The sequence below is a fragment of the Typha latifolia genome, chromosome 14 (genome assembly GCF_019914945.1).
Source record: "Typha latifolia isolate L0001 chromosome 14, TyphaL0001v2, whole genome shotgun sequence".
NCBI lineage: Eukaryota > Viridiplantae > Streptophyta > Magnoliopsida > Poales > Typhaceae > Typha > Typha latifolia.
Window position 1 is genome coordinate 8,927 of NC_133099.1, and position 26,223 is coordinate 35,149.

A 26,223-nucleotide genomic window follows, 5' to 3' on the forward strand; every position below is an offset into this window, starting at 1 on the left:
CCCAGTACTCCTCAACACCCTCCCGCGACTACTCTCCTCCGTCGCCGTCTCCTCCATATACTCATGCTTGCATGCGGGCTGACGAGCGGGCCAATAGGCGAGTTTACAAGGGCTTTCGAACCAGGCTTTCAGGACAGGCCGATGAGCGAATGTCTGGATCAGGTCGGGTTCCATTGATAGTTCGGACTTAAATCGGGCCGAGCTCAAAACGGGTTTGGGCCGGTCACGGGGCCTGAGCCATTTGATCAGCTCTATTACCTTCATTGTAGCTTCAATTCCCCTATGATCACTTGCGATGTATCTGCCCTTGTAGGCTATAGCTACCAACAAAAATAAAATTTCTTTTGCTCAACAACCTTTCAGAGACGTAGCCTGTGAAACTAGAACTGCGAGTAGAGCCTCCCATTAGTATCGTCTGTCGATTTGCTATTTTCCGAGACAGCATCAGACCCTTAAATTCAGTCATCCTCTATCTCATTCTCAAGTAACTTTTCGAAATCTGCTTCATAAAACTAGCCATCCTTTTTCGTTTGCACTAAAAAGGAACTACAACAATACTACAGGTTGCAGCAGCGCTTCTAGGAAAGAAATTTATATTACCAAATTTATATTATTACTACAGGTTTACCTTTCTCAACCAAAAAATATATATTACCAAATTCCATCTGTTCTACACTAGAAATTTCTTCTATCCAGTTGCCATAATTCCCTTTGGAATAAATGATAACGATCGTAAATACTCCTCTGACAAATAAACGACGAAACGGTGCAACCCAATTGTTGCACCAGTTGCAAAAATTATAAATGAACTCCAGGACACTTTGAGCGTCAATATTGGATCCCTCCTTAGATCCTTCAGCACCTTGTAGAATATAATTTTCAGCCGACGGTCTGTCATGACAGCCTGCAACACAGGCAGAGATGGCGTCTCCAGTTCTCTCACTTGCTTTCCTTTGGCCACAACAAAGTGATGTTCATATTGGTTGACTGCTTTGTTTCCTGCAACAGCTTTAGCCATCCACTGGTAGATAAAATCAGCAATAGCCCCACTCACAAGTTGGTGGACAATAACAGCATCTTTGGACACCAAGGCTCGAGCTAAGGACATCCCATCCTGCTCAATGCATTGAGCACCAGGTTAGCTAAAGCACTCTTCATTGAAATAATTAGCATACATATTCATCGTAAGGTTCAAACGTGCATATCCATGAATAAGCACCAGCTAACTTGGACAGCATTTGAATGTCATACACAGCAAATTCAACATTTTATGATTATATATCAGGAACTTCCATAAGCAAACTTTAAATCAACTAACTCCCCCTGTTTCTTTTGTTTTCATATAATTCAACCGCTATTTCAGAATTGGTGCAGTTTTTACTTAATTACCAGATGGTCTTCTTAACTTGAGTTGTTCAATTACAGTATGAGAAGCGGATATCTACCATTAATGTCAGAGGGTGAATATAATGTCTCAAGTGTTTGGTTTTAGCATGTTGAAGTCCTGCAGTCAAATATAAGTATATAACCTCATGATGCTCGTCAGATGAGCTCAGTGCATTTAAGCAAACAAAAGGATTCTCCTAGTACTATAGGACTACGAAATATTTCATCAAGAAGTTTTATATTTGTAGGAAATGGTAGAAGTCACTAAGCACAATATTTGGGAAGAGTTTTTTAAAAGTGATATCTTTCATGATTTCAGAAAAATACTAAGAAGTCAGTTTATATTCAAAAGAGCAGGCATCAAACACGGTTTGGACTTTGGGTGGTTGTCTTTCATTACTCACCTATTTTCAAAGCCTTATCCCTCATAGTTCCTCCATGCATTTTAGGTTTTTGTTAAAAAGAAGCTCATGTTTTTCAGAATGTTGACACACAATTGTTCTGGCATAGAGACATGGAGGCCTAAGAATCTTAGACTGACCAAGTATTAAATAACATGAAGTATATCTACCACCTCACCACAACATGTCGAGAAAACTAATCATAATGGCTGCAATCAGAATAGATACAGCAGATCTTAACAGCTTGCAGACATCTCACTGTAATGACTACAGAATATGATTTCATGCACAGGTTAGAGAATACCGCAGTCATTAGAAGTCTTCTTAGCACCACACCGTTTTTTGCTAGTAAAAGCTTCAATATTAGGTTTGCAATTTCATATACCCCTGCCTTTCCATCTTGGACATTCCCAATGGGGTTTGATTCTAGCTCATTGACCACATTCACTCCTTTTCTGTTTTTCAATGAATGAGTAATACAATGTCAGACTTGATTACTCAGGGAGGAGAGCTAAACAAAAAAAAAAATACATGTAAGGAGAGATAAATATTAGCTAGAAAAAAGAGTCTTGTAGATTTATCCTAAGAAGTGCATACAAGATTTATGGCAGTAATTAATTGATCCTGAATATTTCAAGCAGAAAATTATTTTCCAAATTACAAGAACAAGGAAATAATAGTCATCTAAGAAGTTAAGGAAAAATAATCATAAGTGTATTATTTTAGCTTGTTGACGTGCTTTCTAGAAGAGCAGAGAAGTGCCAGCTATACATGTGTGCGCTTTGTAGGCTAAGCAAAACCTGACTGTGTCGTGAAACACAGATCACCAGCTTATAGAAAATTTAAGTTAAGGTTTGTTTGCTCCAGTTGCCTGTAAGATGTTTTACCTACAAGTGATGTGTTAGCACAGCTCAAAGATGAAATAGCAAGCCCATTAATCAGAGTTTTCCGTTCCATTTTATTAGAACCCTCATATCTGGAGGGTGTTGTTCAAGAGTTCCACAAGAATATTGCTTCACCAAAAAGGGAAATTTTCTTTTTGTTTATTCAGATCTAACAACAGGTCCCCTCCCATTTAAAACTCACAAACTACTCTAGAGAAAAGGCTGACGTCAGACTGAGATGGATGCATAGTCATATCTTGAAAAAAGAATTTAGTAGATCACTCATGATTCTCGGTTCACATATAAATGGAATTTGACCTGAACTGAGAATCATGGAATTAGACCTGCTAAATATGGAGGACTTCAAACTCATAGAACACCCTGTAACTGATATTATCAAGAATGCTAACAATTCCTAATTAATTCTTCAACTACTTTTGACGAGAGATTTGATGAGATATTGTAAGAGATACTAATAATGTTGCGTGGCTTCTAATTTAGATAGCTAGCATACAGTAGAAGAATGTAGTAATCATGAAAGATAAGGTTGATGTTTATCTAGGTTTATTATTTCCAATTAGTTGATACAACAAAAAGACAGCATGTACTCACCAAGAAAAAAAATCTACAGTAGAACAAAAATGCCACTGCTCACCTCATTGAACCTACTTTAAGAAAGAGCATAATCTTCTGCCACTGAAGTTCCTTCCTTTTGTTGAAGATAACCTGCATGAGTAATAAAAGTAGAAGAATGCTAACCCACTAATTTGTGACAAGAAAATTACTATTACAATCTTTCCCGAAAATTAATTCTCTCTCCAAAGATATTCACGAGAACTGAGAAAACTTTATATAACTGAACCTCGGTCAATGTCAATTTCTTCCACAAGGCATTCTTTCCTGGAATCGTATTTTATAGCTAGTTTGCCATTTGATAAAAAGCTTGCAACATGAGTATAGCCAGTGGTTCTTCATTTAAATATACAATACTCATTGTCATTGTCATGAAGTGTACTCCCATCAATTTTGTATAAAGTTCAAAGTTGAAAAGGTTTGACTATATAATTAGACCAAATCATACGATAATACTACCTGCCATCAATGGTTCTGAATAAGTGTTCCAAAATATGAGTCAGGGAAAGCAGGAAGGACAGTAAGCCTAATCGGCAGGTAGGAAGACATAATAAAATAGTAGGCAGGTTAAGCACATGCAACCACAGAACAACTCCACAAACTTGCTAGATTTGTTGATGAATATTCAACTCATAATATATTAAATAGGAAAATGCTATTTCTATAAGGAGCACATGTCAAATCTATACACTGCAAAAGTTAAGATGTACAAATATTTCTCTGCTGTATAGAGATTCATAGAAGACAATTTCTAGACGATATGCCAAAACAGTTAGGCCATTGTGAATATATAATAATCGATAGAGAATCCCTGTGAGGTGTGATATTTAATTCATCACAAAGAGACAAGAATATGTGAAAGTTTAAAAGATAATATAGAGCATTGGTTATCTATAAATCATTTGAATGTTGCTCAGTAAAGTTAATGAATGATAAGAGAAATAAAGAAATACCGAGTAAAGGATTTTCCTCGTAGCAGTTGAATTATCATAAAGCAGTTTCTGAACAACATAAGGATATGCAGCTTGAAATGTCTTAAAATTTTGATCTACTGCCACTGCCAAGCCTGGTAATGACCATAATTAAAAGTGCAGTCAAATTAAATAACATCCTGAAAGAAAAGTAAATGGCAGAATTTGTAATATGCATGATATATGCTGTTTCAATTATTCTACCATAAATTTTACATACTGAAAAGAGGAACTTCAACTATGTGAGCTGACCTTCCAAGGAAGCTAGAGATCGCAGGAGCAATGTGTAATATGGTGGCATACGGAATTGGTAATTAAGTGCTATGGACCAGATAGTGGCAAGAACCTGCAAAAAGTTTGTCGCAGTCAACCAGAAGAGCAAAAGAAAATTTCTTTATTCTATTTTATATAACCAGAAAAGTAAAGATCGCTACACTACAAGCAATCAAAGCAGAATGATACAGATTTACAAAGTTATAGTATCTCCTATTTGTTAACGACCAAATAGTAATAGGCTAATAGCTTAATGCTTATGTAACCTAATTCTGAAGAAATAGAAAAGATTGCCAGTTGCAGCTGAGGACAGAAATCACGACAACATGTGAGCAGAAAGAAAAGGAGTAAATCTGAAGGAAATTGTAAGCATATGTAAACCATCTGAATAAGAACAAATATAAATTTTTCAATAGAGATTTTAAGAATAAGAAAACAATTATATTAAAATTTACGCTAAAGTATACGCATATGTAAACCAACTGAATAAGAACAAATATAAATTTTTCAATAAAGATTTTAAGAATAAGAAAACATTATATTAAAATTTAAGGCTCAATTGTACCAAATTATGTTAATATATTCAGTTTGAACTGGAAGGAGATAACCTTAGAATCTAAAATACATGTCCATCTGAAGCCATGCCAAAGAATACCAAGGAACTGAAAACAATATTTACAACCAAGTCTTAATAGAAAGGCACATTAGGACATGAGGAGAAGAGGAGGGGGGGTAGGGGTTGTGCCATAGACACCTAGAGGCAATACAATAGCAGACTCTCACTAAAGTGAGAGCATAATATGGTGAAAAGGAGCCTCATGGCATAGGAACCATGCTGGCACCTAGCTAGCACAACAATCCCTCTGTCATCACATAATCTTGACTACTTTATCACTACACAAACATGCTTCCTTTTCAAGAAAGTCAGAAACTGGAATGATATGAAAAAAGTTGCACAAAAGTAATAGACAAGGGCAACACACAAAAGAACCTGCACAATAAAATACCCCAAGAAAATAGCAAGGCGACAAAGTCCCTTACTTTGAGCACCAAGATGTCTAACCTTACTAAACTTAATGTCTGGAACTCCGTCCTTGAAGGTTACCTCACCCAAAGCGCCTTCCAAATCCTAAGATGTTTCAGAAGCAAAGAAAGCATAATGGCATTCAGCTGCAGAGCTTAAAAAAACTGTTGTAATTAAATGTGAAACTAGTTTAGAATTGCAAAGTATTTAGTTAAAAAGAAGAAATATAAAATATTTCATTCTACTTAGACCCTCTGAATTATCACAGTTTTTCACATACAGCTGCTAAATATTTTGTTAATCAACATAGATTCCCTAAACTAAGAATTAGGAACAAAGAAAAAATAATGGCATTCAGCTCCAGAGCTTACAAAAACTGTTGTAATTAAATGTGAAACTAGAATTTTAGAACTGTAAAGTATTTAGTCAAAAAGAAGAAATGTAAAGTATTTAATTCCACTTAGATACTTCTTTTTTCTTAACTCAAAGAGTCTATGTGAATAAAAAAAAATTCGGGTTGTATATAAAAAATTGTGATAGTCCAGTAAGTCTAAATGAAATATCCTAAAATATAATAGAAAATGTATTTGCATTATGCCTCATAGTGTGAAGTTAGGAAGCAAGATTCATTTGCTTCTTCAAGGTTGGCATTTCTAAACAAGAAATGAATTGCCAAAGATTCAAGCATGGCCCCACACAAAATGAGAAACTATCGACCCAAATGGAATGGCTCGGATCATAATAGTATAGCGTTGGTAAGATGGATTAGCAAAGATGGACTTCCTGTAAAAGAGGCTTCAAGATACTACCACAAATCGGTGCTGATAGGAGCAGATATGGTAGGCATCCATTACAATAGGGCAGTCATGCTTCATTACTTTCTTTATGGGGCCTACTCTCTTCCCTCTTTCATCAAAATTTCGACATTGTAAAGTCTGCCATTTATGTTACTTTCCTCTTCTCTCAAACTTTAAACCTTACATCTTTATTACACTTGCAAGAACATACTTCCAGAAAATGCAAAATGGAAGTCTTTCAAGAAACTCATATTGGAAAATACAAAGTAAGAGAAAAGATATATTTACATATAGCATATTACCATAGTCACACGACGGAGATTAGTCCCTGGCCGTACAACATCCATCTGAGTCAAATCATAAACAAGTGCCCCCCAATCTCCATTTACTATATGCACTATGCTTGCAAGCATAGCAAGCTGATGTTTCTTCTCCATCCGGCAAAGCAAACCAAAGTCGAGAAACCTAAAATGTTAGTGAAAATAATGACAATGAGTATTTCCAATTGAAGAGAAGAACAAATTAAATAAATACTAGGTCACTAGTGAAGGAGCTACAAAAGAATATCATTGTTTTGTTTGCTTAGTTGGAACTATAATGTCACTGTGCCATACCCAATACGCCCTTCAGATATGTATCGCAAGTTCCCAGAATGTGGATCCGCATGCAACAACCCTGTCTCGAGAAGTTGAATTAACGATGCTTCCACCCCTTTATTGACCTTGAATCATAGAATAACAACAAGAAAAGCAAGAATAAGGACAACTGTCTTGAAGCCCTAGACTGGCTTTGTTGAAGATGAATATCGAACAAAACTTGACATTCATTTTACCTATATAATCAACTGTGCAGTCAGAATAGAAAGTAAACATTATGTCCAATTCCAATGCAAAGAGAGTGAACTCAACATGACATGGCATGCACAGAAGAAAACATATATTAACACCGAACAGACTCATATTTGGGCAACAAATCAACCAACAAAATTAAAGGATTGATGATTGCAGAAACAGTTTTATGAACATAAGTTCTTCGACAAAGAAGATATAATGAGAACTAAAAAAAATTACTTTATTCTATACCAGATCAAGAAGGGACGCTTTTGCCTCCAACATTTTCCTGTCAGAATACTGATAATTCTCATGACCAGAACCTTTGGATAACAAAAGCAAGTCATTTGGGTTTTCACCTACCACCCACTCCATAGTCAATATTCTCTTTCTAGTAAATTGTCTAAACACCTTCGGAACCAATATAAATGAGTACCGGGAATGAGCTTCCTGTTGACCATAGAATCATGAGAAAGAAGATACCAATAGTAGAAGAATTGTTAAATTACAGATAACATATGTGGACGAAAGGAAAGTAACTTTGGGCCTTTTAAGTACCAAAAATTCAGAGGCATTTGCAGCTTCTATTGTATAGTCCAACTCACCGACAAAACCTTTACCTAGCTCATCAGCATAGAGGGCGAGATCACTTTTTCTCTTTGCTACCTTCCTCAAAAATGTGAGCTGCAAAAAGAAATGGGACAACAATAGTAGTTTCTAATGCAAATAGCAGTCCTCTGGCATTTCTTAACAGAAACTTGAACCAGAAGATACATTCCAGATACTCCAGGGAGATATGTCTCTCACTGCAGTGATTAAAAAGAGTAAGCTCATGCAGAAATTTAGTCATGTACGAAGATATAACTCAAAGGAGGAGATTCATCAGCATGACAATGTTGAAATCAGAAGTATACTAATCAGTAAACTAGGGAACTTCCTAAATGAGAATACTTAAAAAAAAATTGTTGAGAGAGTTTAACATACCAATCATTTGATAAATCAGATTCAAGGTATTTCTTAAGTTTGACATAAGTCAGCAGGCTTTCATGCCTAGCAGCATGGCACATGCCATGCCAGCAATTGGCCAGCTTTGGTTGTGCCACACCATATGATTCCTTCATAAAGCAAGTAAAAGCTCACAAAGTCACAACATCAAAAGAGAATCTTTACTTATTGAATTAACTCGTGATTTTAAACCCTCAAGTTCATAAAAAAAGTATATAATTACTGGCTTAAGTTGTCAATTAATAACCTGAAGCTAGATATACTGAAATAGTAAAATGCCAACAATTCACTTAGTCATTTTGATGACATGAGTTAAACACAGGACAAAATGGTAAAGTGTGATTCAGGACAAGAAATCTGCTCAAGAGAAGCATAAAGTGACAAATTACCATTCATAAAAAGCTCATCCTGACAAATCAACAATATAAAATTAGTGGAAACTTAAACTGTTTTCTTAATACATACCCCAAGACGTAGAATATAGATATCCCGCACAACAGAATGAAGCAAGTTTGGACGCTGGACTTTAATTGCCACGACAGTGCCATCCAAAGTACATCCTCGATAAACCTAAGCATCAAGTACAAAGTAGCTTTAAAAGAAAAGGTAATACTAACAAAGAACCCCACACATTCTTTATGTCATCTTAGTATCCTGTTAACTGCTATACATTTATAAACAATTATACAACAATCTGCTTTCTTATGCTGAAGATCAAACATTGAGCCTTAGGCCACTACCAAGCAGCAATGGAGGAAAATAAAACTTGAGAGATGAGCCCTACTTCAGTAAACATGAAAATTATAAGAAAAGTAGTACCTTATAGACATGTAGCACTCAAGAGATTACAACAATTATCAAAAGTGAGCCAGATTGTCGTTAATGGCACCTGCTGAAAGTTGCCTGATAGAGTTAACATAACCTAGCCCAAGAAAAAGTTCTACGGGTAAAGGTCCCCCAAAAAAGATTTGCAGCTGATGTAGCATTCAGTCGGAAGTTCAATCACCAAGAAGGGGCCATATGAAAGTATTAGATATTTAAGTGATGGAAGCAGCAACTAAGAAGATACCTATATTTGATTAAATCATGGCAAGAAACAAGAAAAGCAGATTAGTTACATACATGTACAAGAGGTCTTGCAACTTATGCTAAACAACCTGAAAAGCCAAAAAACTTCTTTGTTACTTCAAGCCTCACGATTACTCAAAGCATTTAGACGTCAATACCACAATATCTACAATCACTGGTATATCAAAAGAAAATTTTTTAAGCAACTTTAGCAAGCATTCAATGTTCAACATGTCTACTAGCAAAGTATAAAGCATAAACATTTTAACCACCTGGCCAAATGAAGCAGCAGCCACAGGCTCATCAGATATGTAGCTAAAAATGTTATCTAAAGGACATTCTAGTTCTTCCTCAATAATCTTCATCGCAATGGCCCTTGGAAAAGGAGGAACTTTGTCGTGCAATTCAGATAGTGCCTGAAGTAGAAGAATGGAAACAAAGCGTAAGTAAAAATGAGCCCCAGTTAGCTTTCTACATTAACATCATCCAGAAAAAAAATTCTACGAGGTGGAATAGTTGCAAAATGATGCAACAGAAAATGATAAAAAAAAAACATTAAAAGTGAGAGCAACAGTTGCAAAATCCTAGGTTTTTTGTCATCTTACCTCACAAATCTCTGAACCTATTATATCAGGCCGTGTAGAGAGGGACTGACCAACTGCACACAGAACCACACATCACATATCACTGATAATTTGAGTAATTGGTGACAACAAGGAAAAGCAAGGTTTGGTAGCAAATGACTGATAAGTTGAAACAGGGCAGCAACCTTTTCTTTCAAAAAAGAAAATCAAACAATAAGTGTTGATTTTGCATGTAGAAACTAGCATTCAAATTTAAATTGCCACATCAACATCCATTAGTTTACTAACCTTTGATAAATGTTGGGCCTAGATTCAGCAATGTTTCTTTAAGAAGTCGTCCAACATAGTATCTTGAACTGTCAGAGCTTCCATTCCTGTTTGCGCCATGCCTCCTCAACTTAAGACTTCTAGATGCTTGCAATTTTATGGCTGCAGAGACAAATTGTAATGACACCTGCAGATGCACAATGTTAACAAATGCAGCTTTTACTGCTATAGAGAAATTAATTAGTATCAAATGACTGCGCATCCTTCTGCTGCAGTGATGCTCATACAAATAGCATAAAAAATTAAAAATACACAATAATATAAATTATGTGACCCAAATAATCTTGTGTATATGATACATTAATGGTATCTAATTCCTGCACCATGTGATAGGATTAGAATTAATATATAGAACCAAAAGTTTTCCCCTCGAATTGTAATTGGATGCCCACATGAGTTTTCCCACTGAAGGAAAGGAAAACTAGAAGGATCCATGTAAAAGTTAAGAACAGATAAATACAATCAATAAGCATCACCATCTATGAATCACAACAAAACTACACAAATGGAACTAAAGACCTCTAAACATTGGGTCAAAACTAAAGCGGCTAACTAACCCAATGAAGACGCATCACCTGGTAAAAGAAAACATCAGTTCAAAACTTCACATACCTCGATAATGCGTAATGCCAAGACATGAGGGCGATAACTGAAATAGTCAGCAACTTTTTGTGGATCATATTGCTCAGGTAGAGGAGTAAACCAGTTCTTATAAGATTGCAGAAAATAACCAAAATACAACTTCAAAGCTTCTAGATCAGCGATCATCAAATCCATGCATGATAAACCTGACAAATTATTTTCCCGTAAGAAGAATAAATCCAATTAAATAGAAAAAGAGAAAAAAAAAACATTTGCTTTGGTAATTCATTTTTGTGTGTTTTATGTCAAACTTATGCAGGTAGACCAAACAAGCAAAATTAGTTCTAACTAAGTAGATAATAGATAAGATAGAACTCTCTACATAAGAGGTATGCCTAATGAGGAAACAATTCAACTTAGCATGTTGCCTGATCGCGTTAGGAGTTTGTCAGCTGATTGGCTCATTTGTGCCTCAGATATGAAGACAACTTCCATTGAAGGTATTATCTTTCACTTGGAATTGTCTGTCTCTGCCCCTGCCTCGGAAAATTTATTATGTTACACAAGCATAATAGCAACTAATGGGGATAATCCTACAAACCAACTGGCCTTACTGTTTTGTATGGCAAATACATCTATTTCTTATGTTTGCCAGGAAATTACGACCAATTACTGCTCGTTCTCTATATCAATACATAAACTTTGCTCATAGTCATCCAATGGGACCTTCTAATGTTGAGTTATCGTCCAGCAATCCATACAATTAGTATCGAGCTCCAATGATGGTAAATTACTTAAAATCACGATATTGATAATGACATGGTGCCATAGTGACGTAGTAGTTGGTTATTTTTGTGGTGCACAAAATCTAAAGAACTTGGAGTAAATAAGTAAGTCTCCAAAGCATATGCATACTCTCTCTAATCCCTTCCTACTTCATCCTTCCACTTCTTGGTATTTTGTACGCTTTTTGGGAATGGCAGAAGACATAGGGAGAGAAAGCATGTTCTTTCATCTCAAAGAAAGATACAAAAGGTAAGGTACCGAGATAAGTTATTTGATCTCGAACATCTTTTCCGATCCGTCAGTTTCGATAAATTAGATGCGAAAAGGGATTATTAGTGAAGTAAGAGTGATAGATGCCTGGGGGATATGAGATGCTAGGCCAGCGGGCGGGACGGCAAGGGTGGTGCCGAGCGCGAGGATCTTCGAGGTGTCGGAGCCAAAATAGATCCCCCAGTGCCCTCGAGAGCGGAGCTGTGGCGGCACGGAGGAAGTCCCGGTCGTGACGAACCACTTGGAGGACCTGCCCCATTGCCCCGAGATGCTTCTTCTTCACCTCCTCCATTCCTTTCTTCTTCGTGCTCGTGGTCTTCCCCACCGAACTCGAGCGAATGGCGGGGAGGACAGGCGGACCTAAGGCAACCGTCATGACGCCTACTGAAACTACGAATAGCCCTGCCCCAGTAATGCTCTCTAGGCGCAGCAGAAGAAAACGGAAAAAAATACAGCCAACGAATGGATGGAGGGATGGATGGTTGTCTAAGCGACAGCAGCGCATAACCCAGTGAAAGCAGTAGTGACCGTTTAGTGGATAACAAAACTCCCATGAATTTGCCGGGTGTAGCCCAACCAAGAACGAAAGCCCAACTTGGTTTCGGCCTGCATGTAGAATCTTATAAGTACAGTTAATCTGTTGTAATTTTTGTTTACCTATTACATCACACACGCTAAGTAGGCGTACACTTTTCGATAACTACATAACAAAGTGGTTATACAAAGTTAAAGAGTTTGGTGATCCCAACAATCTGTAAAAAAAAATTTAAAAATTTAAAAATCCAATCTCTTCCTACGTTAATTCCACATTCATCCTTCCATACCTCGAATGAGGAAATCTCACCTCCTCCTATCATCCCTCTTTTATATATCCCCTATTTACAACGTTTCATTCATTCTGTAACAAAGAAGATGATTAGAGATAATAAGAGATACCGTTCTCTGGTTGAGAGGTGTTGGGTATGACTATAAACTTTATAAGTTAGGTTAACCGAGTCCCACTTTGTAATCCATTTATTGTGGTTAGGTTCGTCTCATAGTCGTGCCGCTGAAAATTTCTTCTCGGAAGCTAGCTAGGATATATGACAAGTTGGGCGTACATTATATATTCTCCATCGATCCAGCTGCAGCTGTTTAATGGAATGTGTAGTTGAACGCTGACAGATGCTGATGAGAAAGATTTTCACGTTCTTCTCATTTATAACGAAGGTAGGAAATTAAGTACTTGGAAGCAATCACATTTACATTAGTCGTCTTCCTTCACTGAACCACCACTGGCACATGGATCACAGTGCGTTAACTTTGTTAAGTTTTAAGACTTGGACTGGGACTCTCCACCAATCCACTTCACAAGATCATTAATTTTCTTTAACAAATTGTAGCTAACTATGAAGGAAGATTCAACCAAATCCATCCGTTTCCAACTCTAACACGACAAAGAAAATAAAGAGGCATCGAGCACTTCAGTCTCCAGAAGGTGCTATATTGGACACCCATGCGCTCAACTGAATTGTAGTTCGATTCGACGCAGGCCTTAATTCCATATTCAACTGATGGTGTTCCAGCAACCAACACAACTAGCACCTTTATTTCTGACTACTATAATCTATAAATCGTTCCGAGTAAAATCTCGAGGCAAACGTGAGTATTTTTCTTTCTAATCGGTTGATTTAAGTCTAATCGAATCTTATCACGTGAAACAACACTAAAAAAGAAAAACCTTCACCGTCTATTACAATCCAAATAATTTCTGAGGGGGCTAAAAGGTTATTTTAGGATACAAAGCCTAGCAAAACTAATTCTAAGATGATATATGCTGAGACAAAGAAACCAAATAAAAAAGAATACTTTCAAGCAAAATACCAGGGAATATTCTGCTCCCGGATGTTAAGGAATTGGTAATGGATGGTTATAACTATTAGCTGGTTGAAAATGAAAAATGAGGGGCGTATCTTTAGTGTACTCTATAAGCAGTCAGTAGATCGATCGCAGCAATCTGGATTTTCCTATCTTGTTCACACTCGAATTTACCCACAAAATGAAAAGTCGAATTTATCCTGGTCGACACTGCACAAGAAATCGAAAAGAGCGAAAATAAATAAATTAAACAGTTATCGGTGCAGAGGAACAGGTACTATAATTGGGGTGCCGATTCGCAAACCATAAACTTCATCTCTCACTCTTCCCTATCCGTCTTCCCAAGCGCGAGGCTTCTTCTCCCGTCCACTTCCGAAGAGTTCGCCCTTCTCCTCCGATTCCTTCGTGGTAAGGATCTCGCGACATCTCTTGGGTTTCTCATCTCAGCTCAATTCAACTCACTCTTCCTCTTTTCCTGTTTCCGACGTTTCTCTCTGTGACACATTCGTTTTCGTGCAAAAATCTCCAGAAAATTTTGTGGTTTATTTTCCTGCTGGCTATTTTGAATATCCGTCGGCAGTGGAGTAGTTCGTAAATTTGATGAGAGGGCGGCTCTTGAAATTCTAGTCAAGTCTTTTATTGGATTCTGAACTATTAAGAAATGTTCTCCTCCGAAACTTGTTGATCCGCCGGCTTTCTAAGAATATATATATATATATATATATACCTAACCCTTTTTAAAAAAACCCTGTTTCAAAAACGAATTTATGAGTCACTTTATCAGTTTATCTACTGTGCTATGTTCCTCCGATTTGTGGCTGTGGTAACTCCGACAGCTTTAAATTGGTCCTTGTGTCTTCCATAACTAAAGACCAGAGAGGGAGGGAGAGAGAGGAAGAGGACCAAGCTCTAATATAACTTTGGTTGTTGATCGTCTTTGTGTTGTAGAACCGGGAGAGGTGTTGAGATGGCCGCTGGAATGGTTCCAGCTTCTTTTCCTGGTCTAAAGACTCGGGATTGCAGCTTGAGCTTCGCAAAGAGCGTGGATTTCACAAAAGTTTCTTGTGCTCCTGGTCCACGGAGGATCAAGTCGCCAAGTACCAAGGTTTCTGCGATTAGAAATTCTAATCCTGGTTCCGATACCGTTGAACTGCAGCCGGCTTCCGATGGAAGCCCTCTCTTAGGTATAATCCCGACTTAGGGCTGTCAAGCCCTGCTTGTGCATTTTTACCTTACATTACTAGGTGCATGGGTGTTGTCCTTTTCGAATCATAACCCATGTATTTTTATTTTTGACTGCCCATTAATTTTAAAGTCATGCAATATAGATGACTTAAATCATTTAATAGAAATTTGGACTAGAATCTCTATTTGCATTTCAACAATAAATTTCAGCATTTGACTTGAGCTATAATTATTTGTATGTAGTCCCTAGACAGAAGTACTGTGAATCAATACACAGGACGGTAAGGAGAAAAACTCGGACTGTGATGGTAGGAAATGTGGCCCTTGGTAGCGAGCATCCTATTCGAATCCAGACGATGACCACTTCTGATACCAAGGATGTTGTTAAAACTGTTGAAGAGGTCTTATCACTTCCTTAATCATGCTTTTCTTTATCTTCATGTGAAATAAGTAATGAAAGTTATATCTATGTTATATTCATCCTGCATCTGCAGTCAGTCACTAATGAAATTGCATCACTTCGGTTTATTGATCGATAATAGCAGTTTGTGTACATATTATTTTGTTGGCAGGTAATGCGAATAGCTGACAAGGGTGCTGATTTGGTTCGAATAACAGTCCAGGGAAAGAGAGAAGCAGATGCTTGTTTTGATATTAAGAACAGTCTTGTGCAGAAGAAGTAAGTCTTTCATTTCTTGTTCTTTGGGGAAAGTTCGGAGACATTTATATTTTGTCCAACACTCTTTTACTTCTTTTAATCCAGCTATAATATTCCTCTTGTGGCCGACATCCATTTTGCTCCCTCAGTTGCATTGAGAGTGGCTGAATGCTTCGACAAGATTCGAGTTAACCCAGGAAATTTTGGTTTGTGTGCATTAATACTTTTCTTCAGTAAAGCCTGCAGATGCTTTAAGACTGACTACAAATTTGGGAGTTAGTTTTAACTTCCAGTGATCACTTTTGCTTGTAGCTGATAGGAGGGCACAATTTGAGAAGTTAGATTACACTGAAGAAGATTATCAGAAAGAGCTTGAGCATATTGAACAGGTCAGAAATCTTAACTTCAACTCGGTTGTCATTTCAAATTAGGCTAGCCAACTAATAGGCGTTACTTCGTCGGTGTACGCGTGTAAGCCTCTTTATTATCTGCAAACTACACCTGTCCTGCTTATGTAATCCTGTATTTTTATATGTAGAGTTGAAATTTGTATTTATAAATGTGGCTTACTCCTTTGAGAATCCAAGTTAACCTCTACCATTATCCTGTACAGACCACTCTAGTTTTGTGCTTTTGCCTATATTGCAACAATAATGCACATATGCTTATTTTATACTTGCAACAGGCCACGGCAAGCCGAGGTGCCTGATAACTGTCCATTATTAGGATCTTCGTTTTTCTGCATTTGTCCAAGTCTATGTAATCAAAACATTTAATCCATCAATGTTCCTTCTCATCATGCCAGGTTTTCTCTCCATTGGTTGAGAAATGCAAGAAATATGAGCGAGCAATGCGCATTGGTACAAATCATGGAAGTCTTTCTGATCGTATAATGAGTTATTATGGGGATTCTCCAAGGGGAATGGTAATAATTTTCCCTTCCCCAATATTCTTTTTGTCCATAGAAATGAACTTACGAATTTCAGGTGCTCTGATCTTTGAGCAGGTTGAGTCTGCATTTGAGTTTGCTAGGATTTGTAGAAAGTTGGACTACCATAATTTTGTCTTCTCAATGAAAGCAAGCAACCCAGTAATCATGGTACAAGCATATAGATTGCTTGTTGCAGAAATGTATGTTCAGGGATGGGATTATCCTCTGCACTTGGGAGTTACTGAAGCTGGAGAAGGTGAAGATGGGCGGATGAAGTCTGCAATAGGCATCGGAACTCTACTTCAGGTACATGCCTTTTTCCTGACCAGCTTTTCTAGAGTCTCTGCATGTTTCTCTATTCCTTATTTTTGAAGAGAAAGAAACTGTTATCAAGCAGCAAAATTTTGATGAACTGATAAGTCAAACTTGATAAACCAGTTGTAATTTAAGGATCTATAAGTTGCTTATATGCTTGTTATATTGTTTTGATTCTCTAGCTGGAATCCATGAAATCTATGGTCCTGGTCATGCTATGTGCTCTGGGATCTAGATTCCTGGGTGTCACTGCAGCTGTGAAACTTTTTAATATTTCTTTGGATATTCCTAAGCACTTTCCCATTTATAGATTTGCAAACTTACCCATTTATCCTTGAAGTTACAAAATAACACAACATCCAGCATGTCCAAGCCCATAAGAGTAACCAGAGTGTCTCCACTATGTTTACCAAGAATTGGAAATGAGACGCTTATTATGGAGAAAACTAAATACATATTGTTTCTTCAAAGTTGTCCAGTACTTTTTCTGCTTCAACCCCAACATGTTAGTGCAAGACAACGATAACAAAATGTAGGTCGAATGCAAACTTGCTAGCAAGGAGAGATAGGTAAACACATTGTGTAGGTAGATCTTTCCACCTATCCTGGCCAACAAGAGGCTTATTTAAGAAAAGAGGAGGAGAAAAATAAAAGGATATGTTTATCTACTGTGAAATTTCACAAAGTAGATAATTTGACTCAGTATTTCAAAGGAAGAGGCTAACTGTCTGTATTCTCTAAGAACAAAGTCCCTTATAGAACAAACTTAAAACACCTATTCCATACAGGATGGCTTGGGTGATACAATCCGGGTGTCCCTCACAGAACCGCCAGAAGAAGAGATTGATCCCTGCAGAAGACTGGCTAACCTTGGCATGCAAGCTGCACATCTTCAAAAGGGGGTGGTAAGGTTCTTTTCTGTCAGGTTTTTGTGCTATTCCATAAGCTGCAAATTACTGTTATGAGAATATGGTCCATATTATTGCTAAATTAGCTCCTTTTCAGTTAGTCCCGATTCTTATATCTGTCTTCTATCTATCTTTGGTAGGTTCCTTTTGAAGAGAAAAATAGGCGTTATTTTGATTTCCAGCGGCGAAGTGGTCAATTGCCAGTTCAAAAGGAGGTTAGTCATCATGATGTTCATTTGAATAACATAATGTAAAAAATTTCAATTTCCTCCCCTTTTTTGACAGGGTGAAGAGGTGGACTACCGAGGTGTCCTGCATCGTGATGGGTCTGTTCTGATGTCAGTTTCCTTGGATAAATTAAAGGTAGATTATGGTGTGATATGGCTTAGTGTCTATATATGGCTGCATTTTTTTTTCCTTTACTGTTGTTACATATAAATGTGACACTAGTTATAACAATGTCTACTTATGCCAATGAAATGGAATGAATCATGGCTAGTTCAACTATACTCCCTTCTTGTCAAGTTCAAATTACAGATACTGTTACCCTTAAGGATTCTGGGTGCATATGTTTGTCTCTAGCTTTTTCTGATGCTTTTTGCCTTTCTGGAACCGAATAATCATATCTTATCGCCAGCTCTAGATATTGACTTCTCTATTGTTGTAAAGTATAGACTTATTTGGTTGTCCCTTCTTAATGTACCAATGCTTCTTTTCTTTTTTAGATACCGGAACTTTTATACAAGTCCCTGGCAGCAAAACTTGTAGTTGGCATGCCTTTCAAGGTTTGTGCTTCACCCTTGCTCCAAATATGTGACTACATATTTTGGTCCATGTTGAAATATATAATGCTTTACAATTTTGATGTGGAATTCAGGATCTAGCAACTGTAGACTCTATTCTCCTACGAGAACTTCCACCAGTCGAAGATGTTGATGCTGTGAGAACTCTATCTCTTTTCTCTAACTGACAGAAGGGAAAATTCATGTTCTGATTTCATTACTTCCCATGAATATTGATATCTGTGCTTCATAAGCACATCTTTTCTGCATATAATATTAGTGCGATTGTAATTCTTGACTCTAATATACAATTCTTCACTTATCCAGAGGTTGGCTATCAAAAGATTGGTCGACATAAGTGTGGGTATATTGACTCCCTTATCAGAGCAATTGACCAAGCCACTACCTTATGCAATCATCCTTGTCAATCTCAAGGAACTTCAAACTGGTGCATACAAACTTCTGCCAGAAGGTATTGTTTTAGTGTTAGATTTGTTTTCATCATTTTGAGTAGTTAATTGTTTTGCCAGAAGGTATCGATTCGATTATATGGCATCAGAAAAAGTTATTCTTGAATAGCTTTTACTTTTACTTTTTAGGCTCTAGGCTAGCTGTGACCGTGCGTGGAGATGAACCCTACGAAGAGCTAGAAATCCTGAAAAATGTTGATGATGTTACAATGTTGCTACATAGTCTTCCATATGGTGAAGAAAAGATTAGCAGGGTGCACGCTGCAAGGAGGTATATAGCTGACTTTAGAGTCGCTATTTAGAGTAGTTATCGCATTGTCATCAAATGTAATGCTCCACTGCTGATTCCAACTGTTCTTGGCCTTTGACTAAAGTTCTGTTTTCAAAATTTTTAATTTCTCTTGCTAAGTATAGACTTGAAATGAATAGATGATATTTTTCTCATTCGTTGCATGGTGATGCAGGCTATTTGAATTTTTAGAAGACAGTGCTCTTAAGTTTCCGGTAATCCATCATGTACAATTTCCTGAGGGAACCCATAGGTAACTCCAGTACTCTGATGTGTACTTGCAATAAGGGCATACCTGACGATACTGGTTGCTTGCTTATATTAGTCCTGACAATTCACAGAGATGATCTTGTAATCGGTGCTGGGAGCCATGCTGGTGCTCTTCTAGTCGACGGCCTTGGGGATGGTGTACTGCTCGAGGCTTCTGATCATGATTTTGATTTCTTGAGGAACACATCTTTTAATTTACTCCAAGGTTGCAGAATGCGCAACACAAAAACCGTAAGCTTTTGATGTTTGACTGAGTTGTAAATTTGTAATTGATCTTAATGCCGAACTTCATCTCTAATTGGAACCGAACCATCCGTCATGTAAAAATTTCTACAGGAGTACGTCTCATGCCCATCTTGTGGCCGTACACTCTTTGATCTTCAGGAAATTAGTGCTCAAATCAGAGAAAAGACATCCCATTTGCCTGGTGTTTCAGTAATTCTCAAACCCTCATCAGAAGTACTTTGTTTAAGACTGGTCTGGTTCTCTTTGTGCATGATAACAATCTCCTTTTTTTATGGCAGATTGCAATTATGGGTTGCATTGTGAATGGGCCAGGAGAAATGGCTGATGCAGATTTTGGATATGTTGGCGGTGCTCCGGGAAAGATTGACCTTTATGTGGGAAAGGTAACTTCTACAGAAATGATAATTCTTTATAATTTTTTTCTGACCAGCTCAATTTGATATATGCATCTATGCTGAATGACGGGACTTTTCAAGATACTGCCACTTAAAAAATGATGTTTTCAAGAGTTTCTAACTTATTTCCATGTTTATCGTTGTCAAATTGCAAACTGAGGTTAGAAAAGATAATACCTAGTATGATTAGTATGATATCAACTGATTAAGTGGAATCCTTAATTCTCGAGTTCAATTAAAATTTCCTTTGGGCAAAATGATTCCTATTAATAGGTTCTCAAGTTATTAAATGTCATTAACACCGCACCATCTTATGGATAATTATTCAACCGCAGTAGCAGTGTATCTTTAGGATATATTAACATGAATCTTATAGGATTCTTAACCCTTCCGAAGTTACATTTTCCATTGACTGAACTTTCCGGAGTTCAGTGTGGTAGTTGTGGTACTAGTAACTTTTAGCAAGACTTGAGAAATAATTTCCATGCAACAGAATGTGGTGAAGCGGGGTATTGCAATGGAGCATGCTACTGATGCTTTAATTCAGCTTATAAAGGACCATGGCCGTTGGGTAGACCCGCCTGCTGAAGAGTAGATTAGGTAAATGGAAAGCTTATATAATGTACTCCTTGTAAAAACATTATTTTGGATATACTTCTTGTAAAAACATTATTTTGGATGTCCCCATCCGTATGTCATGGAGACTAAATTGTAAGATTATAATGACATGATATTCCAAGAGGGAAGTTCATTAAGGAAGAATTATTGTACTCTTTGCCTGGATGGTGAGCGTCAGTTTCCTCAAACCAGAATAGTCGTTATTTTTCCTTTCTGGATGTTGAGAAGATAAAAGTCGATCACTCACTATGTGACATGAAGCGGTGGAATGATGACATAAGGTTATTAGATCATCTTGTTTAGCTTGAGAAAAGAATGATTTCATAGAGCAACAGCGGATTTAGGGAACTTTTATTTAATTGATCTGCTTGTAGTTTTATAGCTAGCGCTGTAGTTGAAGAAGGGACGCAGATCCATTTGAGGCTCTGGAGTTTGAAGGAGGAAGTTTGTTTAGAGAAATACTTGAGATGTTTTAGGAATGTACTCCAGCAAATCAATCACACACTGGGAATAAAAATAAAGCACGATTTCAGGAAACCAAACTACTACAAAACCTTTTATTGAAACACTGCTAGTTAGTTACTGGGCCTGCTGGAGGTCACAGGGAGATGGGGATGCTATTCGCTATTGAAGGTTGCTGCCTCCTTCTCCTTGGGCCACTACGGCTGCCTGAGGCTGAGAGGCCTGAAGCCTGAGCCAGTCAAGGATCTCGCTGAAGACGAGCTCAACATTGTTGTCAGGCTCCCCCACCAGCTGGTGCCACATGCCCGGGTATATCCGGATGGTTTTGTCCTTGCTGGACGCGCGCTGGTAGAGCTCCTCCACGCAGGTGGGATCGCAGACAACGTCGTCCCCGCCGTGCACGATCAGCAGCGGCAGCGTCACCTGCTCGAACTTGGCCTGGACGTCGCGGCACACCCGCAGCAGCTCCAGTGCAGTGGCGGCGCGCGGCCTGGCCACCGTACGGCGGGGACTGGACAGGGCTAGCTTCCGCTTCCACTCCACCTTGAAGGAGAGGTCCGGGATGGACCCCCGAGTGAAGGCCACACGCCACGTGGGCGCCACCGCGGCGGCAAGCCAGAGCAGGTGCTCGAGGGGCCACGGCGGCTTGAATTTGGGGCTGATGCCGCACATGGCTCCGTTGAGCACCGCCCCGTCCCAACCCCGGTGGAGCCTGGCGTACTCGGGATCCCTCCCGCGCAGGTGGGTGAGCAGCGCGATGGCGCCGCCCAGCGACTCGGCGTAGAGGAAACATGGCAGCGACGCCGGGTAATCGGAGCGGAAGGCGTCGAAGAAGGCAACGCAGTCATCGACGACGGGCTCAATGTCGGGGATGTGGGTGTTGAGACCCTCGGAGAAGCCGTGGCCCCGGTGGTCGAGGGCGCCAACCGCGAACCCCGCCTTGGCGAAGTGGACGGCCGTCAGCTGGACTGTCCAGCTGGACTCCCCCGTGAAGCCATGGATGACGCCGATGGTGCCAACGATCTCCGCTGGGGGTAAGGGGACCCATCGCTGGGTGAAGATGCGGAGGCCGTCCGGGTTGACGAAGGAGGAGGAGGAGTGGGAGATGGAGTGACGCGCGTAGAACTCCGATGCGCTCAGCCGCCCGAAGGGGCCATGCTCGTCTGCCTCCGCCACCGGGTGCACCATTATTTCCGTCTGTTTCTTTTTGTCGCGAAAACGAGATCCTGTAATAGAGAATCTGCTCTAGGGATTTTGATTCCAGGGGAACAGGAAGAGGCTAGGGGATGGGTAGCGATCGAGTTGTTGGGGGAGGAGGCGGGGGAGTAAATAAGTCGAAAGCGATGGGTTTACCTGATTGGATGAGATTCGTGCAATAGATACGGCTCCTATAGAGAGAGTTGGATATGTTGGCTTGCTTACGTGTCAACTCACTCATTAATTGGGCTATAAATGCCGCAGAGACCCAAGGCGCCGGTGGGACCATTCACCCACCCGATCTACCTACTTCCAACCTACCTTCTTTATTACCCTCCACAATCCCGCGTTTCAATAGTCAATACATGGTTGTAAATGGGATCGCAGCTATCGACCGACGGCATTCCTCAAGTGAGTTTCTCTAATATATAGTGCAAAACTATTGAATTAGTTTTGTATTCCCTTTCTGAGTGGCATTGAATTGCCAGGGACTTCAGTAATAGAATAGAACAATTAATATGTACTAGTTAACTGGGAAGGTATAACAAGGTGATGGTTCCCTGGCTTGGCATGAAAGACCACGTTATAGCTGTGTCGGCGCGTCACGAGAAACTCTGATAATTGATCAGTCGTTTGTTCACTTCCTCTGGTTCTTAGAGGCGAATCGGAGGACCAAATAGAAAAGTATACGATAGAATACGGCCCAACCCATCAGGTAGAGCACCATCTTCCACTTATCAGCCTCCTTGAGACTAATGGACATCTGCTGTAGGATGTTCTCTCCGGTGATAGGTTTCGGATCGTGGGCGAAGTGGTGGTTGGTCTGGAACTCATTCATGAGCAGGCCCTCGTACGGGTACTTCATGGTGGAGATGGTATTCATCCATTTCCAACCAAGCGGGATGCTATGACTGCTGAGGAAGTAACCGCAGAACAAGAAGAAGAGGGCGGTGAAGGCGATGACGGCTGCGTAGCCGAGGATAAAGTTGGGCACGACAGAGCTGACGAAGACGACGAAGGAGTTGGTGGAGATTAGCGATACATAGAGCATGACGACAAAGTACAGGAAGCTACCACGGAGACCGAGGGCAAACCAGACGATGACCGCGTAGGTGAGAGCCTGGAGGAGGAGGAAGGGAAGATAGGTAATGAGGCCTGAAATGGCATAGGAGGATGCGCGATAGGCGTTGTGGGAGGTCTCGCGGACGAAGATGAAGCGCTCTTGGATGAAGGCAGGGACGGCGTCGTTGGAGGAGAAGAAGAAGAGGCAGACGGTGAAGATGAAAAAACTGAGGCGGTTGGTGACGCCCTGGAGGTTATCCTTGGGCTTTAAGAACATGGTGGCCATCATGAGGCCCATGATGGTGAGCACCATCTGCCGGGAAAGGAACAGCTCCGGGGTGCGCCAGATGTTGGTGAAGTTGCGACGCATCAGCATCATCACCTCCCCAACGTATGAGTTAGCGAACTTGGGCCCCATATCAATCCTACTCACGCAGCGCCCAGTGCCCCCGCCTCTCCGCACGTTCGGTGTCAGGTAGTCGTCCTCGTTCACGGTGTAGTCGCTACTGTGGGGAGTCGGCGTGCTCGAAAATATCTCCTGCGAGTATGTGTAGTAGCCGGGGGACAGGCTGCATGCAGGTGCAGTTATAAATTGCGGGCATCATAATTAAGCTCTTATTATTTGTTATATATATATATATATATATATATATATATATATATATATATATATATATATATATATATATATATATATATATATTAGACTTACCTTGGAGGATTCTGTGATTTCCTATTGTTCCTCTTCTGCCGCGAGGGTGTCAACCTGAGCGATTCTATGATGCCGCTCTGGCTGCTGCTCCATGGGGACTTGGACGTACTCCTCAGGCTGTGGTCGAACTCATCTGCCCCGCCATGACGATGATCATGCCTCCTGCCTTCTGACACCGGCGTTGGCGGGACGGTCGAGACAAGGGAGTGGTCATCGTTGGAGATGCGTGGCGGCTTCATCCCCGTGACGCAGAAGTCGGCTAGCGCCTCGACACCGACCTCGGATTGGTCGTACTCCTGGATGACGTCAAGGAGGTGCTCGATGGAGTTCTCGCCTTTGGGGACTTTGCGGCCCATGCGTCCGAGATGGGCGCCCACGTCCTTGGGGGAGCCGGCGAACATGAGCTGGCCGCGGGCGAGGATGATAAGGTGATCGAGCAGCATCTGGATGCGGTAGGAGGGTTGGTGAATGGTCAGGATCACGGTGCTACCGGAGCGCGCGATGTGGTGCACCTTCTCGATCACGCTATGGGCACTGGTCGAGTCCAGACCCGAGGTGGGCTCGTCCAGAAAGAGAAGAGCCGGCCCATGGATGATGTCAACCCCAATCGACACCCTCCGCCGCTCACCGCCTGAGACGCCACGCGTGCCCTCGTCGCCGATGTAAGTGTTCCTCGATGACTGCGCGCGTAGTAATTGATAAATGTCCGCAGTTAGAGCTATCTAGTAATTATTCTCGGCCTCGGTTACTAATTAGTGTACATGAAGTAATTGAAGGGGAAAGTTTCCTCTCTTGACAAACTTTGATCGTTGGGTCAGTACGAACCGTCAAGCCGAGCTGGTCGATTAGCTTTTCGACCCTCTCCTTCTTGTCAGCATGGGGGATGGAGCCGAGGCGGAAGTCCGCTGCGAACATGAGAGTCTCGTAGACGGTGAGCATGGGGAAGAGGCGATCGTCCTGCATGATGTAGGCGGAAGTGCGCTTGATTAGGGTAGGGCTCATCTCGGTGCCGTCGAGGGATACCCTCCCCTTGAGGCTGCCGCTCGCGATCCGACCGGCGAGCCCGTCCAGGAAGGTGGACTTGCCTGCGCCGCTGGGGCCCATCACCGCGGTGACGCAGCCTTTTGGGGCGTACCCCGTGATTTGGTGCAGCAGGTCCACCTCCTGCTTCGTCCACTCCCCATCCACCTTCTGCTCCTTGGTCACTGTGTACGTCAGCCCAGAGAACTCCAGCCCTCCCGTAAAGCTTTGGGGCTTTCCTACGGCGATCACCGTCTCACTTCGTGCGGTGGCCCTGTAGTTTTTAGCCATTATTAAGCGTACGCAGCCCCGTCTTTCGGTAGTCACCTTGGGTGTATCCAAATAAGGTGGTGCGATATATGGAGGGGAGGAGGGGGTTACTTCCAATGCTGGGCTCGGAGGAACCTCAATTTCGGTCATTGAAGCGATCGTTCCTCTCTTTGTTTGGTTCGATAGGACGAGGCGAGGATCACTTAGTTTGAACCATCGGAGACGGTTTTGGCCTCTTTGATATACCAAACCAAGGACCAAGGTAGATGAGTTGTAAGCTGTAACACAAAATCCTGAATATATATATATATATAGTAGGTCTATAATCTCTCTTGAATTTTTATTAAAATTAAATGGAATAGGAATGATGCATGAATTTCTACCAACTTTCTGAGATGAGTTCTATAATGAAAGGCACACAATTTTGACAGGAGCTCCGCTGTCATTTAGAAGTCCTTGGGCTGATATACCCCTAAGGTCTGGCCCTACGTTCTCTTGATCTGATTGCCCCGTTCCTCTTCTCTCCTCGAGATCGTCGTTCCTCAAACTCAGCCTATTGGGCTGGACCGACCCAGGCCCAATGAAAAATTGTTGCCGACTGACAACTTAAGCCTTCCTACGATTATTTTCGATCTTTCCTGCCGATATATAGGATCTAGCATTCGGTGGCAATGGCATCTGGGTTTGTGTTCAAGAAAAGCAGTCTCCTATTGGAGTGAGTTCAATTAATAATCTGTTCACATATGGGAGGTTAG

The 26,223-nt window shown here is 40.4% G+C and overlaps 4 protein-coding genes across 4 annotated transcripts; 1 reads left to right on the forward strand and 3 right to left on the reverse strand.

Moving 5' to 3' along the window:
* Positions 1–623: 623 nt before the first annotated feature.
* On the reverse strand, positions 624–12,282 carry LOC140800976 (uncharacterized). Its single transcript, XM_073155931.1, has 16 exons — positions 11,909–12,282; positions 10,796–10,971; positions 10,145–10,310; positions 9,878–9,930; positions 9,545–9,688; positions 8,670–8,774; positions 7,758–7,883; positions 7,452–7,649; positions 6,984–7,090; positions 6,672–6,834; positions 5,612–5,677; positions 4,528–4,621; positions 4,258–4,370; positions 3,327–3,397; positions 2,092–2,242; positions 624–1,114 (listed from the first exon to the last, which is right to left on the reverse strand). The coding sequence occupies exons 1-16, from the start codon at positions 12,195–12,197 to the stop codon at positions 689–691; spliced, it is 2,448 nt and encodes an 815-aa protein (XP_073012032.1). The 5' UTR covers positions 12,198–12,282; the 3' UTR covers positions 624–688.
* Positions 12,283–13,944: 1,662 nt separating this feature from the next.
* On the forward strand, positions 13,945–20,889 carry LOC140800729 (4-hydroxy-3-methylbut-2-en-1-yl diphosphate synthase (ferredoxin), chloroplastic). The gene is made up of 20 exons (XM_073155542.1): positions 13,945–14,086; positions 14,627–14,862; positions 15,107–15,264; positions 15,436–15,542; positions 15,627–15,727; positions 15,834–15,910; positions 16,327–16,446; positions 16,528–16,758; positions 17,556–17,672; positions 17,816–17,890; positions 17,961–18,038; positions 18,401–18,460; positions 18,553–18,615; positions 18,785–18,929; positions 19,057–19,198; positions 19,392–19,469; positions 19,558–19,717; positions 19,823–19,921; positions 20,011–20,115; positions 20,621–20,889. Exons 2-20 carry the CDS (start codon positions 14,646–14,648, stop codon positions 20,720–20,722), a joined length of 2,235 nt encoding a protein of 744 aa, XP_073011643.1. The 5' UTR covers positions 13,945–14,086; positions 14,627–14,645; the 3' UTR covers positions 20,723–20,889.
* A 367-nt stretch (positions 20,890–21,256) lies between these two features.
* Positions 21,257–23,851, reverse strand: LOC140800730 (caffeoylshikimate esterase-like). The gene has a single exon (XM_073155543.1). The coding sequence runs from the start codon at positions 22,393–22,395 to the stop codon at positions 21,370–21,372; it is 1,026 nt and encodes a 341-aa protein (XP_073011644.1). The 5' UTR covers positions 22,396–23,851; the 3' UTR covers positions 21,257–21,369.
* Positions 22,746–25,646, reverse strand: LOC140800728 (ABC transporter G family member STR2-like). The gene is made up of 3 exons (XM_073155541.1): positions 25,004–25,646; positions 24,179–24,858; positions 22,746–24,035 (listed from the first exon to the last, which is right to left on the reverse strand). The coding sequence occupies exons 1-3, from the start codon at positions 25,616–25,618 to the stop codon at positions 23,042–23,044; spliced, it is 2,289 nt and encodes a 762-aa protein (XP_073011642.1). The 5' UTR covers positions 25,619–25,646; the 3' UTR covers positions 22,746–23,041.
* Positions 25,647–26,223: the final 577 nt, after the last annotated feature.

Excerpts from the sequence above, each read along its gene's own strand:
- LOC140800729 (XM_073155542.1), top strand. The coding sequence starts at position 14,646 with ATGGCCGCTGGAATGGTTCCAGCTTCTTTTCCTGGTCTAAAGACTCGG. Across the intron at positions 19,718-19,822 it reads GAATGCGCAACACAAAAACC|GAGTACGTCTCATGCCCATC; the intron begins GTAAGCTTTTGA and ends AAATTTCTACAG. Across the intron at positions 20,116-20,620 it reads TTGACCTTTATGTGGGAAAG|AATGTGGTGAAGCGGGGTAT; the intron begins GTAACTTCTACA and ends TCCATGCAACAG.
- LOC140800976 (XM_073155931.1), bottom strand. The coding sequence starts at position 12,197 with ATGACGGTTGCCTTAGGTCCGCCTGTCCTCCCCGCCATTCGCTCGAGT. Across the intron at positions 10,311-10,795 it reads TGGCATTACGCATTATCGAG|GTGTCATTACAATTTGTCTC; the intron begins GTATGTGAAGTT and ends GTGCATCTGCAG. Across the intron at positions 9,689-9,877 it reads TAGGTTCAGAGATTTGTGAG|GCACTATCTGAATTGCACGA; the intron begins GTAAGATGACAA and ends CTTCTACTTCAG.
- LOC140800730 (XM_073155543.1), bottom strand. The coding sequence starts at position 22,395 with ATGGTGCACCCGGTGGCGGAGGCAGACGAGCATGGCCCCTTCGGGCGG.
- LOC140800728 (XM_073155541.1), bottom strand. The coding sequence starts at position 25,618 with ATGACCGAAATTGAGGTTCCTCCGAGCCCAGCATTGGAAGTAACCCCC. Across the intron at positions 24,859-25,003 it reads TCGACCAGCTCGGCTTGACG|TCATCGAGGAACACTTACAT; the intron begins GTTCGTACTGAC and ends CTACGCGCGCAG. Across the intron at positions 24,036-24,178 it reads AAATCACAGAATCCTCCAAG|CCTGTCCCCCGGCTACTACA; the intron begins GTAAGTCTAATA and ends ACCTGCATGCAG.